The sequence below is a fragment of the Castor canadensis genome, chromosome 6 (assembly GCF_047511655.1).
Source record: "Castor canadensis chromosome 6, mCasCan1.hap1v2, whole genome shotgun sequence".
Lineage (NCBI taxonomy): Eukaryota > Metazoa > Chordata > Mammalia > Rodentia > Castoridae > Castor > Castor canadensis.
Window position 1 is genome coordinate 15,404,911 of NC_133391.1, and position 17,370 is coordinate 15,422,280.

Sequence of the window (17,370 nt, forward strand, 5' to 3'; positions counted from 1 at the left end):
ACATTTTAGCTGATTAATCATAAAATAAGCTGAAGTGTGTGGTCAGATCTTTAAAAATTCTTCTGAAAAATGAATCTAACAGTCCCCAAAGACCATCAAGTCACTGGGCACTGATGGCTCACACCTGTAATCCCAGCTACTCAGGAGACAGAGATGAGGATCACAGTTCAAAGCCAGCCTGGGCAAACAGTTTGAGAGACCCTATCTCGAAAAAACCCCTCACAAAAATAGGGCTGGTGGAGTGGCTCAAGGTGAAGGCCCTGAGTTCAAACCCCAGTACCACACACACACACACACACACACACACACACACACACAAAATCAAGTCCACATTCTTGCTCTCTGATACTTATCAGGGACCCCCACTTTCTAAGAGCTGCTCCCCTAGATACAGCTCAGAGCTGAAGGCCATATGAAGAAGCCATGAGTGTGTAGCATGTTAAGCACCTGAATCTGACATGATAATTTCTAGCCTTTGGCTCATGATCTTTGAGTAAAAATTCCAAAAAAAAAAAAAAAGGGCCAGGGGTGGTACATGCCTGTAACTCCAGCACTCTGGAGCCTGAGGCAGGTGGATGGTAAGTTTAAGGCCACCCTGGGCAAAATAAAAGTAGCAATAAAGGGGGCTATAGTAAGTAGCTCAACTGTAGAGCTCTTGCCTGGCATGGTGAGACCCTGGGTTCAATCCCCAGCAGTGCCAAAAAATATCTTTCTGATTCTGATTCTTGAAAGTCAGACCTCTGACCAGGATAAAATCACCCAGTAAGAGGATTATCCTGAGTTTTTTCTTTTGTCCTTTTTCTGATTTCTGGTGCTGTCATTATCTCTTTGCCTCCAGTCCTGACATTGATTTGGCACTCTCACCATGCCTTCCGGAAAGTGAGGGTGAGAGTGAGCAGAGCAACTTCAAAATCATTGGAATGGACTAGTTCACATCTCTGGAGAGAGGCTGACAAATGGAGCAAAATGTGGTGGTGATGGGAGGGGAGCAGGGATTGTGATCTGGCAAGAGGGAGGTAGAGGGGCTCAGAACTGAATGTGGCCACTCCCAGAGACTTGGCAACTGGCATTTCCACTTCCTTCTGGTTACAGACCATCAGGATACAAGGTCACATGCAGATCTGGCCAGGCTGTTATCTGAGGCCTAATCCCCGATAATCATTGATGACGTGATAAGTGCGACAGAAAGGCTGACTGATAAAAGCACCCCAAAGGGTGAAAGTGGTTGAGTTGACAGAGTCTCAGTTTACCCTATAATGGACCTGGCAGGAGACTGGGTGGGTTCTTCCCTTCAATACCAATTGTATTAGAGCAAGAAGATAAGAAAATCGTCCTGTTTTGAATGTCTTTTTCTTGGAAAAGTGATGTTTACCTTTGAGCTATCCTGGCATTGTAGGAATAGCTTCAGAATGAATGTTCCCCAGTTGGAGGGCCCCCAGCTGCTTTTTGTGCTATCTTGTAAGTGACTGAACAATCCACCTCCAAGCTTGTACCTTCTGACTTCTCTGGAGGTAGTGTAGAGAAAAATGACGATCACCTACCTGTAGAAACAAACTTTTACTACAGTTTAGAGCACGATTGGTTTGGGGAAAGGTTAAGAGGGTCATTTACTTCCAAAATTAATTTTATTACAGTGGGGAAGTAGGCCATATAGCAAGAGCCTCTTTTTTGTTTTTTTGGCCATGAGAGATTTTTCGAGAGTGCTATGAAGCCAGCCCCCGTGGCTCATGCCTGGAGAGGATCAGGGTTTGAAGCTAGCCCAGGCAAATATTTCTAAAGACTGTATCTTGAAAATACCCAAACAAAGAAGAGATGGAGGACTGGCTGGAGTGGTGGAGTGTAGAATGCCTGCCTAGCAAGCATGAGGCCCTCCCTGCGTTCAAACCCCAGTGCCGCCAGAATAAAAAGAGTGCCATGAAGGCAAACAGTGACAGATGCTCAACTTCAGAGAGGCAGTGAGTGGACATCAATCCTATTAAGCAGTCTCTGTCATTTTGTATGTGGAATAAGTACATCTCTCATAAGCCTGGTCCCTTCCCTCTGTCCTCCCAGCTGCACTCCAAGTCACAGTGGCATTGGGGGATAGTCAGTTTTCAGAACCAACCTTCCCTCTTGCTCCCCCAGTGTGGCCACTGTCACTAGGCCCTTTCCACTTGCTCTCTGGGCCTTGCAGTGCACTGGGAAAATGGAATCGGCTTTCCAGCACACTAAGAAGGGACTGCCAGTCTGCAGGTGTTCAATTAAAAGTGCAGATGTGCAAGGATGGTCTCCTCACCCCGTTGCATGGCCTGCAGAACCACTGTGGCCAGGAGAGTGTGCAGGGAGCACAGAGTTCTGCAGAGAGGCTGGATTGTGGTGGAAGCCAGTTGCTCAGAGAATGGCTGAGGGCCCTCCTCGGTGATGGCCAGCTCAGGGCTCCAGGGGACACTGTGATGATAAATGACACAATCTCTGAGCATGGAGGGAAGCTTTGGCATTGCTTTTATTCTTTCCTTCATGGATGCCAGGGGAACCAACCAGCTCCGCTTCTGTGGATGTGAGGTGTACAGATGTCAGGTGGTTTGAGCAACTGTGAGGAGGGGAGATTTGTAAACGGCCAGTTCATACACTTGTTTATTCATGAGCCCTTAACAAGCCTCAGGCTGTGACTGGTGGGATGGAGGTTAGATTAAGACCTTTTTGTTCTAAGACCTAGACTCTGATCCCCTTCCCCTCCATTTCAACACTGTAATGATTATCTTGCATTGTGTACCTACTGTGTGCTGAACCTTTTACCTATGGTTTCCCACTGAGCCCCCACAAACAACCCTCCCACACATACACACACACCCTGCTCTTTGCAGATGTGACTGGCTTAGTCTCAATTGAACTCCAGGCTGCGGGGCCTAGTGGCCTTTCCCCACCACGGCGCAATCTTGGAAGCGACATCTGTGCAGAAGGCGCGGAGCGCTGCAGTTCCCGGCGCATCCGCCCGCCGGCCCGCGGGGAAAGCAACCGTGGGGACCCCGGGCCCGAGCCGCGGGGGGAGCAACAGCTGTCGGTGTCGTGCCCGGGGATTGCGCCCCCGCGGGGCCGTGCGGGCGCCGGGGCGAGAGGAGGGGCGGCGAGGGGCGGGGCGCTCGAGGCGGGGCGGGCCGGGGGAGGGGCGGCGGCCCCGGCGGCTCCGGCTCGGCGCGCCGCGAAGTCCCGCTCGGAAAGCTGCGAGCGTCTGCAAGAGGCGCTCGGCGCAGTCGGGGAGCCAAGTCCGGAGCGAGGCCACGCGAGCCGCCGCCCCTCCTGCCACGATCCAGCCAGGGAGCCCGCGGCGATCGCCGATGGAGTTCACTTGAGCCGGGAAGCCGGCGGGAGAGGCAGGCGCCCGCAAGCCGAGCGCGGGCCGGAGCCGAGCCAGCCCCGGGCGCCCGCGCGAGCTGTGGCCAGGAGGCGCCGCCAGCGCGCGCAGCCCGCCCGCCCGCACGCCGGCGACACCCGCACACGATCAAGACTCCCGGAGCCGCTCGGCGGCGGCGGCGGCCCAGGAGCTGTCTGCCCCGCGGCGCTGCTGGAGAGGCGGGCCCGGCTGTCCCGGAGTCTGGGGAGCCGCCGCCGCGCGCCCTCCTCCTCCTCCGCCCTCTCCCTCCTCCCTCCCTCCGCACATGGTCTCCTTTGTCCTGTCGCCGCCGCCTCGCTCTTAGCTCCGCGCGCCGCGCCGGCGGCTCGGGCTGCTCCTCTCCGCCTCGCTCGCCGGTCCCTCGGTTCCCCGCGACCCCCGCCTTGCCGGCCCGGCCCGCGCGCCGCAGGAGAAGAGGAAGCAGCGGGCGAGCGCGGGCCGGCGTCCCGGCGGGACTCGGCCGCCCTGGATGTGCGCGCGCGGCGCTGGCTCTCAGCCGCCCGGAGGCGCCGCTCTGCTTCGGATTTGCTTCGCGTGCGGACTTTGGCGAGGAAGGAACCGAGACTCGTGCAATCTCAGCCGGGCTGGAGTTGGGCGTTTTCTCTGCGTGTTTTGGTGCCCCCCCCCCACGCCCCATACCCCCTGCGCTCTGATGATCGCCCATCATCGGGAGCCCTGCTAAGGACTCCAACCATGAACTTGGGGCTGACAGCACCGCTTAACCCCTTGCGACCAGGTAATGCAGCTGGGGGCGCGGCTCGCTCGCTCGCTCGTCGCCCACCGTGGAAGGGAGGCGGCAGGGTCGCGGGTCTTTGTTGCGGCGGCCGGGCCGCGGGCAGGGGTGGTCGGTGGCGGGCTGCTGGCACCCGGAGCGCCCGAGCCCTTCCTCCTCCTGCTCCACCACCTCCTCCTTCTCCCTCTCCTGCTGCCGCCGCTGCCCTCCCCCTCCGCCCGCCTTTGTACTTTCCTCCCTCGCCCGCGGGCTCGGCCCGGAGCTACACGGTGCTGCGGGAGGAGGCCGGGCCAGCGCGGGGAGGGGCGAGGCTGGTTCGTCCAGGCTGGGCCTGGCGCTGCACCGCTTGTCCCGGGGTCGGGATCCCAACGCGCACGCCGAACCCAGGGATTCGAAAGGAGAGCTGGGCTCGGGGTCGGCGTGGGTGGAAGAACTCGAGCGTAAGTTTCGAAGAGGTTCCTCTTTTCCTGTTGGAAGCGCCTCTTCCTGCGGGTGTGGGTGCGGGTGCGGATGCAGAGGGCCCCCCCCCCCCGGGGTCCGAGTACGGAGGGAACGAAGCTGGACCTGCAACCCGACCCGCCGGGTCTAGCCGAGTGCACCGCAGGCTTTTGCTCCTTTTTCCTCCTTCTCGCCTTCGCTCCTCCGATCTGGTTTGCTTTAACTTTCTTAAAACGCCAACCACCTCTTCTAGCTTTTTTTTTAAATATATATTAATATAAAAAGCAAACATGTACCCATCCTCCCAACACACACGGACACACACACACCCAAAAGCCCAAATGAGAGCTTTGTTTTTCTGGGAGTTTTGGGTTCAGCCTCCTTGGCCCTTCCTTGCCCTCCAAAAGCTAGCGTGCAGAAAGCAAGGGCGAGCGAACGCGTAAAGTGCGCAGCGCCTAGAGGTGCGGAGCTCGAGAGCAGAGAGGGCGACTCCTGGCCGCCAGCTTGTCCTTGCTGAGTTAAAAAGAAAAAGAAAATTAGCCAGTGAAATGGGCCAGGTAATAGAAGGAAATGCACACTTTAAAAAACAGTCACGAAAATGGAAACAATTTGCACAAACGCTTTAAAAGTGTTACATGAAAGGAAAGTTCATCGAGCGAAAAACGAAGGATGTTCCTGTAGCTCTTTTCCGACTTTGCAGGACTGTGGTCACCCTGGTCTGAACCACCTAGGTGGGAGGGAGAGGGACCCTGGATCCTTCTGTGATTAACCTTGGCCCGGTTGCATTCATGTGTCTCTTTGGGTGTTTTTCCACCCAGGCCTGTTTGAGACGCCCCCTCCTCCCCAGTTACCAGAGGCATCATTTCATCCTTTGTGACAGATATCAGAGAAGTAAACGGCTGGAAAGCTTTTTATTACAAGATGTACTCTGAATATCCCGTCAGACTTATTTCCTTGGTAACTTACTGCTTGGTGTCCTAATAATCACGTCGTGCCGATTTGAGAACACCTTGTAGTCTAGTGCAGCTCCCTTACAAGGTAGCAGTCCCGTGGAACTGCAGAAGCAAAAGGGCTTGGCACCTACAGTCCGGGTACACAGACCTGGTGCAGGCCAACATTTGAGGAACCGTGTCCTTTCCTTAGCTAAGCTTTTTGCATTGAAGGGCAGAAATCTTTTGCACTGTTTCTCTGGACCTGTTAGATTTGCAATAGGTTATCTCAGAATTTTCCAAGGTTATTTCTGTTGGTAAAATGATTTAAGAAACAGAGTTGGTTTTTTGTTTGTTTGGGGGTGGTTTTGAGGGGGTGTGTGTGTGTTTGTTTTTTTTTTGCCATTTAAAGAAAATCAACTGTGTTTTATATTTTGAATTCCAAGCCATTCCATAAGATACTTTTTCGTGGAAGAATGAGAAAATGTCCACATTGCTAAGTGTTTAACTGGGAAACTCACATGTCTAGAAATCTCACTTATGTCAGTGTAACACTCTCCTTCTTGTCATTTTTGGCTTTCTGACTCAATGTTCTTGATCTGTCCTGTGCAAGACTTATTTCTCCCTCCCCAGGCAACACTTTTAGGGTATTTTTTGGTTTGGTTTGGTTTTATAAAAAGCTACTGGCATATTGTTGTTTTTTGTTTTTTTTTTCCTGCAAAGAAGGAAAACCCTTTCTAGGATTTATTTTTAAACTTGCATGTGTAACTTATTTTGCACATACAGTCTTTTTTTTTTCTTTAATCCTGTTAATCTATCTCTGACCACCCCTATGGATGGAAGATAAGAATGAAAATTAGGGGGAAGTAACCATAGTGAAAAATCACTTGTCTTTTTCTGTCACTTGCGCTGAGAGCTTGAGGACGTATGCCACGTACTCAGGAATATTTCACCTTCATGTGGTAGCACTGAATGACTATATAGACTATCTTCTTTGTCCTCCAAAGCCAGCCTAAGAGTTTCCCCCTCCCTTATCTCCTATATTTCTTCCTTTCATATTTATTGAACATCTGTATTTTGCTTTGTCAAATGTACATCTCTCTGTGTGTAAAGTGTGAGAGAAGTAATTTATCACAAGGGCTATTTAGCAAAAAAAAAAAAATCACCAACTCAGTTTAATTGTTACGACTTTAAATGCAGATATATCTTCAGATTATATAATGCGGTGGTTTAAATTCTGATGTTGCAAGTCCTAGAAATATGTAGTGCTTCAGAAACGTGACAGCATCTTCCATTAAACTGACTTGACGTTTATTTTTCAGAACATTAGGGTATAATTTAAATTGGTGTTAGTCGTGCTATTTAAACAGGCTTTATTTTACCTTCTTCAAACCAGTGTAGTGATTAGCAGACCTGATCTCTAGAAAATGGGAAGGAAAATAATACTGGCAGCTTGCCTAGTGGTTGGGTTTTGGGTAGGTCGGCTTGTGTCTTATTGGAACACCATGGACATCCTGGTTACTGAAAGAAACAGATCTTTGGGGGTTCACCAGATGAATCTTTAAAAAAAATTTAATTTGGGGGACTGCTGGTTGGCACCGTAGTGAGGAAATGCTTAGCATTAAATACTAGGCATTTCTGATTTGTGGCTGAATAATAGGCACGCCTGCAGATACCCTGCAAAAAATACAATTTCCAAAATAATGATCTGTCAACGAAATTAGAAAATCGTTATGCGAATGAGCTGAATTGCTTTGTGTATCATCTCGTAGAAATATGTTTTGCACAGATAATATGTCTAATAAGGACACATTTTTAAAATCAGAGTTGTTTTTTTTTTTTTTTTTTTCTCCAGCAAATAACTGCAGTGCAGGTCTCTCTCAGGCAGTCAGTTAGCACCACCTTATGGATGATGTTGGGAAGTTACTACTTTCTCTCTTTGGTGTTCCTAAACTGTAGTGAACTGATTTGAAATAATAGTAATGGTGTCTGTAGTGACAGTACTAATGGCGGTCCTAACTCTTTTTTCCCTCTTGCTTTTCAGGCATCAGATACCAGCTCTGAGAAGCTGTTTAACACTGTTACTGTAAACAAAGGTAAGACTCCTAAATTCTTAAAAGTAGTAGCTTTGTTCAGTTTTTCTCTTCTTACCTGTGACAGACTCTGGATGCTTTTGTGATGCATGAAAAAAATTGGCTTTAAAAGAATATACTGAGTCTTTATTTAAATCACTAAGAAATCGCTACTATCTGTGTGGCTTTAATTGAATGTAGGAAGCTGTCCTAGAGACGCACAGTCTCCAAGTGCTTTGATTGTCACTTACCAAGCACTCAGCTGCAAAAGCACTCTAAATAGTCTGTGTGCACCGCAGACCCATCACCACCAGTGGACTTTTAATATTCCTAGTATTATGGTCATAAACCAAGCCCTACTCTGCTGTGGGCTTCCTGTACAGTTAATAAATGAGCAAGAGGGCAGAATTTAAATATGCACTGTCCCATTAATTTCTTCCAAACCTCGATCTGGAATAAGAGAGGCTAATGACATAGCAGTACTCAAAGGGAAGGCATGTCCTAAATCATCCCAGGTGGGTTTTGTGGGAATTTTCATTTGTAGCAAAATTGTTGGAAATAATAAAATCGGGGGGAGGGGGGAGAGGTGTCTGTAATTATTGGCTTAGAAAGGTGTGTGATTTGAAAGGTATAAATTATATAAACTAATCTTTCCTTTTTCGATATAGCACCTGATTTAGGGGCTTGCAGGATAATTTCTAAAATAAGGAAGACATACTTCCTGTGATAATCTATGTTACCCTATGGAGGTACCTGCTAGGGCTGAGACGCAGAGCTGGGCCCTGACGGAATGAAATGTGAGGTCACCTCAGCATTCTGCTGTTGCCTTGGCTAGTATTTCTGCTGGCTAGTTAGTAAGACATTTCCAAGTGCAGATATTTTGGGCTCCCAGATCATTTTGGAATTTGAACCAACTGCAATTTTAAATAGTACATTATGTTTCGAGCTCCCTTGAGGTGTGTGCTGCTTTGTGATTCTTGTTACTCCCTGAATTACTGTCCTATTGAGTTTTATCTTTTTTTATTGCATAATAGAGTTCCAGTTTTATTTTTCGTCATATTTTTTGATGGAGTGAAAGTTTGGATAAATTTGTTATCCATACTGCTAAAAGCCCGATAAAAGGAGATACGTGCTGTTCGTAGCATGCAGTGCTCAACTGCATACGGATGCATAATTGTTGGCTGCTTCATGTTGATATAGGAAGAGGACTGGTAGACAGTGGGGTGTCCACGAGAGAAGGAAAGATTGCGGGAGGGGAGACTGAAGCAGGACAGACCGCTAAAAGCCAGGCTTCTGTGGTTCTGTGGCTCCTGGACAGCCCCATGGGACTGTCTTTCTTTTTACTCATTTGCTATAATAAGCTTTGGAATGTGGCCCTGGGCCCTGCAAGACTCTTCAGGGCCAATAAAAAGTGATGGGTGGATGAAGAACCTCCCCTCGGCCTCAACCCTGCCTCCCGCCCCCACTCCTGTTCCAATCAAGCCATTCCCGCATTCTTATTTTTGTTTACTTACAGAGAGTGATTTGTGGCATCTATTTGATTGTGAATAGTCATCCCCCTGACAGGGTGCCTTTCTTCTGAGCTGCTTTTCTGGGGGTGATTTAGTTGCCTTGAAAGGATTAAAGTCTCTTTGTGTACACTAAAATCAACATAGGCTTTTTTTAAGCTTTACTTGGAAAACCATACACAAATAAGCATTTTAGTTGACAGCAGGTTATCCCAGTGCCCCTTATTTCCATCAAAATGGCCTTTCTTTTCTCCTCCGAGTTTCCTCTTAATGCCTTATGCTAATTCCTGTTGGTAACATGAATGACAAGAGCCAGAATCAGTGCAAATCCAGGTGCTGCAAAGTCGCTCGCCTGGTCCCCAGCACCGCCCCCCTCCTTGGAGAGGAGGAGATTATGGGGGGTGGGGGGGCGGGAAGCCTCAGGACAGTTTTGTTAAGGGGATTAGTATTCAGACCACTAAATATCAGGAAAACAACTTCAGAAAGGGATTCATTGTGCAGCCGTAATGTCAATAATTGCTTCAAGACAGGTGCAGGGAGTCTCTTCAGTGCTTGTTGGTTTGGGTCTGTTTTTACTCCGGGTAGTGGCGGTGTTCACTAGATGGATGGTTGACAAGGCCTTCAAGGAAGTGTCAGCTTCAGGCTCGTCAAGTTCAAGTTCTCCTGCAGAGCAGCCTGCCTGCCTGCAAGTTAGGTTTCCTGTCTTTGTCCACTATCTTTTGCCAAAAGCAATAAAAAGCGTTGCAAGAAAGGGCAGATTTACACCAGGTAACAAACACTGCTGGGAATAGCCTCAAAGCCTGAGCCTAATAGGACTGCCTAACTTGAGTGCAGGGGGTTTGACACGGGTTCCTTCCACCTGCAGCTGTTTACAGCTGGGTATCACCTCTTCCTCTCAGGAGCCTGCAGTCCGTGGCCAGGAGAAGCATGGCCATCAGCTGCTCGTGAGATAATGCTGCTGAGCCTGGTGGCGGCTGATTTGGTCCATAAAATTTCACTGTGGGAGGGCACTGCTAATCTCACAAGCTGATTGTGCTGGGGTGGACTGCCTTTGATGTGTGCCGACACAGTGTGGACATGGGGCTCCCTGTCAAAACAGCAGGGGCCATGGCCCCCCATGGGCCTGCTCCTGCCTGAGCTTGAAGAAGACATTTAGCCTCTGTGGGTCAGAATTTCCAGTCCTAACAGAACCTACTCCCGGGCCAGCACCTTTGGTGTGGGTATGGATAGGACAGTTAATTGGGAAGGGGCAGTGATGAGAACAGAGAGGATAACAATAGATGTGTTTTTTTATGACATATCTATTGATTTTCTTTCAACTTCTCCTGTGTTTTAGAGTTCATTCAGTGTCACGGACAACTAACAAGATCTTTTGGTTAGGTGTTCTGAAATGTCGCTTTCTTTTGATGCCTTTTATTTCCTGTTTTAAAACAAGTTCATCAAATATCGTGTGCCTGCAGGTACATACAACACTCCCAGTGAGAGCTGGGCATTTCAAAAGGTGTCTCCTTGAGGCTCCAAATTGCAGGGATTAGTGCCGTAGCCATAAATCGAGTTCAACTGTGATCAAGGTCATGCTTGCCTTATTTAATCTTCATGTGTTTAAATGTTTACAGGATGTTCATGTGAGTTTTATGAATCCTTCTGTCTTTGTGACTCAGCCATCTGCCAAAGAAAAAAAATTAATTTTCCTTCTGAAACAGAAACAGAGACTAACTTAGTGTTGCTGTGTAGTGGGGTGAACTCCTGGAGGAGCAGCAGGTTCTGTACCCCAAATTCTGGAGCATGAATCATTCCAAGGAACTTTGTAGCCCATGCCAGTGTTTATTTCCCTTCTCACCTCCTGTAGGTCTCTTTCTTGGTGGTCCTACCACTTTGATGTGTGCACAAAAGTGCAGAAAATGAATGCTGCTCTGCCAACTAGTCATCCTGTCAAGATAATTAATCTCTTCTAAAACTCCTTGATTGCTCCAGAGCTGAGTGGGGCTTGTGGGGAGGGGGAAGGAGGGAAGCCCTGCGGGGAAAGGAAGAAGAGCAAAGGTCAGGTATTTTGTGCAACCTCCTGTTTACAAGACACCAGGCCTGGTTGTATATCTGTCTGAGGTCTAGGCCAGGGGAACAGATGAGGTCTGAATTACTGTACTTCCTTGCCCCATGTCTCAGGGTTCATCCTGCAATCCAGGAAAGATGTAGGTAGACAATACCAGGGTCCAAAGGTGTATTTTACCCCATGATTGACTTTTTTGCTCCTTCTTTCCTTCATCTTTGACTCAAATTATAGAGTCGGGACTGTCCCAGAGAAAGCGACTAAGCTAGCTAGAAGAGAGCTGAGCCTGGCCAGTGGCATCTCTGAGGCTGTATGGTAGGAGTGAGGCCTCAGATTTCTGTTCCTTCCTGCTGTGAACACCCAGTATCTGCTGCAATGTGAAGGAGAGAGGATCACCTGCCTAGAAAGGACCCACCTCCCCTCTGCACATCAGCCCTGGGGGATTCCAAGAGATACTTGCCACCATAAAGAGCACCAGGCATATGGCTCCAGTCACCTTGAACTCGCTCTCTCCTCTGCCATACCTATTCGTGGGACACACCTGGCCTCTTCTGGGGTTGATTTTGTGCTGAGGAGTGCTAGTGGGACTCACATGGCCCTTAACGTTAATGGGCCCTTTGGACATTTTGGCAGTATGGTTTTATCAGCCTTGGACTGGTGGAACAGCTCAAGTGGTAGAGTGCCTGCCTAGCAAGCATGAGGCCCTGAGTTCAAATCCCATGCCGCCAAAAAAAAAAAAAAAAAAAGGTTTTATCAGCCTTGTAGGAAGAAAGTCTGAAAAGGCAAGAAATAGTTTACCCAGAAATATTTCCAGTTTAATAACTAGTGCCTTGTGATTTCTTTAATGGCAATGGTGTCGCCTCATTTGTTAGATTTAGACTGCATTTGGTAGCCAAAAAAAAAGGTAAGAGTCACATTACCTCTAAGACCACTGTTGCTCTTTGACAGATGTCATCATCTCCCCGAAAGCAATAATTCCATGTGTGAAAATGCCGATGGCTGTGGCATGGCTTTCTTAAGAAAAAGCTGTGGTTTCAACTTTCAAATTCCTTTGTTATGAACATATGGAACCCATTTCACAATTCCTTGTCCTGTCTTGGACTTGCTATAAGGAGGGCATGACACAAAGCACGGTCCAGACTGCACTGGAGTAGACCAGGGGCCGGTTTCAGCTTCTGTAAACTAATTGTGTTTTTGCCACATTTTCAATCCCAGTTAACGGGGAAGTGGAGTATTACCACATTCTTTTCTCTCCTGCTGGACTTCTGTACTATTTCACAACATTTTCTTGGGTTTTTAAGAAGATAGAGATGTCTGATGTGTGGAAAATTAAGCAGGAGTGAAGGCTAATTGGTGCTTGATGGAGAGACAAAGGGGTTATGAGTAGTGAGTTCCTTTTCCCACCCACACTGCAAGTACCACACCATCAGCTCCCTTTGTTATGGAAACTGACCTTCCTATAGAAGCTGCCTCTGCTGTAGGGACAACATTGTATGGAAGTACTCCTTGAGAATTCTTGAAAACAGATGCCTTGTACTGTTAGTGTGAAACCACCAGCAAGAACCTAAAAATATTTCGCATTGTAAGCAAGTGTTTCCCTGGGGAGGTATTTCCCAGTAGCTGCTACCTGGTCTTGTGTGGCACTTTTGGTGGGGAAATACTGCGCCAGTGGTGGTGGAAGATATTCCAAGTGTTCAAAGTGAGCTTGATGGTGTTTCCGGGTGTGGCCAACTAAGAGCAGATTACAGTGTGACAGATTTTTGTAGCGACGGTTCAGACCCCACTCTGTTCATTGATAGCCCACTAGAAAGCCCTTTGCTTACGTCATTGGGTGAGCTCTGGGTCTTCTGAATTTTCTGTGCTCTAGAGCAATGGCAGAAAGCCTTACTGCTCACATGTGTTGTTCTGTTCAGCTTGGGCCGTATAGTGTGTGGTGTCTCAGAACAGAACACACCCAGGATAGACAACTGTAATAAAAAGCATCAGAGTTAATGAGAACAGTTCCCTGGCAAAGGGCCTCCCCTTGGGTCGGGTAGCACTTGGAGGCACATGGGTGGGCCCCAGCTCGGGTTTCCTGTGTAGAGGAAGCCTGTGGCTATCTCATGGTCTCTGGATTACTTCTAGTTTCTGACAACTGCAGAAAAATGTTGTTTTCTCTGAGAAATGTATGTTTATTTAACTAGGTTTCTTTTTGCTTTCCAATCTGGATTCCATTCAGTCAGCTACCACTCCAATTAACTAACAATTATTTAACGTTAACAGTAATTACAGACGCCAGTTAAGCGCCTACAGATGTCAACTGTTAGCTTTGTACCTAATCACTCAATGAAATGGAGAAAGTTCAACAAACATCAATTAGCCAACCAATTAGTATGAGGTAGGAAAGAGCATGTTATCATGTGTGAGCTGATTCAATTTATTTTATTTTGGCAGTAAAACACACACAGGCAAGTGGTAATAAGTTTCTCAGATAAGATAAAACTATTGTTTTGCAGCTTCCATAAGAATTCTTTGCTTTCCTGTGCATAAAAGTCAAATACACTCTTGCCTGGAATTTTTTTAACAAACAGAATTTGCCTCAGTTACTTCAAAAAGCCTGGCAATGCTCGGAGTTGAGTGAATTATGAACCCAGTGAGTGTAAAAGGAAATGCCAGGAAACTTCAGTGAAGAAAATGATTGATTCCCACTCCAGTAATCTGCTCTCTGCATTTTGGATTTGGACCCATTTAGTCTCAAACCTATGGTGGAGCGAGTGCTGTGGTGATTTTATTAATTTCATGGTGCCTGAACTCTCGCTTGACTCTTTTCTTTAGCCTGGAGCTAACATCAAAGTGTTTTTACCTCCTTTCCCAGGCTATGCTTTAAAAAGTAGAAATAGGGCTTTACCAAGAGAATTCAGTTTGTGAGTTCACCAGGGAGACAATGAACCCCAATTCAGAAGTTCTTTACCCCCACCATCCCATAGACTCGACTCCTGAGGCTTGGCCAAGCTCGCTGGACTTCCTGCAAACTAAGGCTAACTGTCAAGTGGCATTTGGAGCTTACTGTACCCTCGAGACAAGCTGGTCACAAGAGGCTGTGCCTCTGGTTCTCCTCCTAGAAATGGTTTCACCAAGTTCTGAAACTCATGGGTAGGAGCCGAAGAAGCCAATCCCTTGTGGAGTGCTTGGTCAGGTCTCTGTAGGTCTGTGTGCAGAATTTTCCATTGAGTGAGTCTCCCAGCATGCGCTACTCCAAGAGTTGGAAAATCAAGCCATTGGTTTGGCTTGAGTGAAGAGCCACTGTGTCCCGTCCCATGGGCTTTTTTGTTGAAACCGTTTGCTCAGAGACAGCAGTACACCTGAGCCTCTGGTTCAGAAGCATCTTAGCTCCTGTACATCAATCAATGGTGTCTTGTTAGTCTACTTTTGTACGCTTTGCAGCACTAACAAAACAGCTCAGGGGCTTACCGCAGGTCTCATCCTGGGTGTCACTGAGGGTCAGCTGGTCTCTTCATCTTTATCCTGGCTAAAGGAGCAGCCCTGTGATAATCGCTGTTATCCGAGGAGACAGATTACCCTTGAATGGAATGGAAGATAAATTCCTCCCACAGGAGGAGCACTGGAGAAGAGGGATCCACAGGGATGGGCCTTGAAAAAGGGAAAGTAGACAGTGAGCCCACAAGTTCATTGTGTAAGTGCAAACAGACCAGACAGTTTCCCATAGCGCTAGGAATAAGATCCTTAGGCTCTTCCGTTAGAGGCTTGTTTCCCTAACAGCTTTTACTTAGTCTCTGTGAAGTCTGTATGAATCAGTTGAGTCATCTAGAAATTAATTGCTTCCTTATTACTTACCTGGTTTAGCTTATCACTGGCTTTAATGGACTGATGAGCAAGCCATCCTGGAATCCAGAAGTGACTTCTAGGATCTGGAAGGAGAACTGGCGGACTGGCCAGACGTTCAGGCTCTGCATAATTAATCTGGAGGAGCCCAACCAACTGCCTGGTGCGCCTTGTTGTGTTCAGTTAGGATTCACCGGAAATGGATTTGAATTTCGGCTCTACCCCTTCCTAGCTGTTTAAAATGTCACAACACCATTTTTTTCCTTCTGTAAAATGGGAATAAATAATTAAGCCTATCCCAGAATTGCTATGAGAATTAAGTGACATAATTATGTATAAAATATGCTGTTCTTTGATCTTTAGGCACACATCATCTAATCTTAGCAACTCTTCTGTTAAGAAAAAGTCCCACCTTGTAGGTGAGAGAAATAAGTATTGAGAGCTAGCATTTATAGAGGACTTGCTTTTTGCCAGGTATTGTTCCAAGTGCTTTATACAGAGTACTCACTTTTCAAATGAGAAAGATTCAATAACTTGCCCAAGGTCACACAGTAAATGGAGAGAAGCTGGTGGGGAAACTGAGGAACAGACCAGGGTTCCCAGGCAGAAGAGGGTCTCCACAGGACTTTCTTTCACTTCCCCAGAGTATCTGTGTTTCCTGGAGGTTGGTAGAAACTTTGCCCTGATGATGGAGGGTCTCACCAGGATTTAGCAGCTTTCCTGGATGGTCTGCCATTATCTGATCTGGGTGTCCAAAATTGTCATACCAGTGCATTGCATCAAGGCTCAACAAATCCTCATTGTGTAAAAAAACCACATCTCTTCGTGTTTCTGCTCTGCACACCAGTCCTGTGCCTTTACTTTTCAGCCAGTCTTTATTGGTAACAAGCTAGCATTTGCAAGCTCAGCATTTTCCAGCTCAGCATTTCCCCAGCAACTGATGACGCAAGCAGGAGGCCCAGATGCATGCTGGGGGTAGCACTGTCCACCAGCATGTGCAAGCCTGCTGTTCTGACCCTTGTAAACCTCTTGGAAGGAGGAACTGGAGAGCACATCACCGCGTTTCTGAGAGTCCTTTTGAAGAGGGAACCGGCTCAAGAGTGCCCGTTAATAGACCAATGGGGAGGAGGTTATTTTTGGATGCCTTTAAAAGCCACTTGGACCACTCCTATCTGTCACCTTTCACATCGCTCAGCAGAGTTACACTGGAACCTAATTTTATCTTAGATGACATTATTCCCTCATTATCCTCTGACCATGGGTTTACTAAGGGTTTTCCTTAGTAAATATCTTCCCTGAGAGTCCCACCCCCACTGGACTTCTTCCCAGGCCACCTGCAAAGGCTTCTGTCTCCATAAACTTCACCCAAATACAGGTTTGACGAGGACCCTCTGAAACCAGATTCATCAGCTATTAAATAAATGATGGCAGTGGTATTTCCTTTATTCCTCCAACTGGCTTCAGGTGGTGACCATATTGGAATTAATTTTCATTCAACAAATACTGAGCACTGATCATGACACAGACTCTGGAAATACAAGAGTGAACAGATCACAAGCAGCTGACCTGAAGAATAAGAGTTTGAATATACCTTAAGATGCTAAAAGAAACTTTTGAAGTGGGATAATGGCAAAAAAGTCACTTTTTGGGGGAAGGGATTTAACTGGGGATCAAACCCAAGGCTTTGCACACGCTAGGCAACCACTCTTACCACTTGAGCCACAACCCCACTCCTTTTTTGGTTTTAGTTTCTTTTTCAGATAAGGTCTTATGTTTTTGCCTACGCTGGCCTCAGACCACAATCCTCCTACCTCTGCCCCCTAGGTAGCTGGAATTACAGGCATACTCCACCATGGCCAGCAATAAGTCACTAGTTTAAAGAAGAGTAGAGTGGGGTGTGCTAATAATCCTAGCATTCGGAGGCTGAGGCAGAAGGTTTATGAGTTATAGGCCAATCTGAGCTTCATAATAAGACCCTGTCGTAAAAGTCCCCCCACCCCCCACCAAAAAAATAAAGCCTTAAGACTTTGTTCAGAGGAAAATTGACCAAAGATGAACCCTGAAGGGTCAGCCAAGCAGAAAATAGACCAGCCTCGGTAGACTGTGGAGGGCATTAGTTTGCTGCCTTGTGCTCACTGTTAAACTAAAACCTGAAACCTATGTGGGAGTTTTCATTTTAAAAACCAGTGCTGTTGGGACATTAGCTAGCAAAGATGTGGATCGCCTCCTAAGGTGTGCATATCGCCTCTTGTGCGGCCTCCTTTGCCTCAGGTTTCTTTGGTGAGATTTTGACACCTAAACTCTTAACAGGTTGGCACACTGCAAGGAGGTAGTGGGATAGAAAATCCACTCCTGAGCTGAACTTTGGTAACCCCCAACTAACACAGCGTGGGACTTGGGTTTTCTCATTGGTAAGCTAAGAAAGTGGGATTGGACTCCAAGATTCATCTG

The 17,370-nt window shown here is 47.4% G+C and overlaps 1 protein-coding gene across 1 annotated transcript in view; it reads left to right on the forward strand.

The window, feature by feature from the left end:
• Auts2 (activator of transcription and developmental regulator AUTS2) overlaps window positions 1-17,370 on the forward strand; it is a 1,074,506-nt gene that overhangs the window by 986,737 nt on the left and 70,399 nt on the right. Inside the window, exon 6 of the mRNA XM_074075763.1 lies at window positions 7,515-7,566. Coding sequence (XP_073931864.1) covers window positions 7,515-7,566 — 52 coding nt within the window. The remainder of the gene's footprint in view (window positions 1-7,514; window positions 7,567-17,370) is intronic.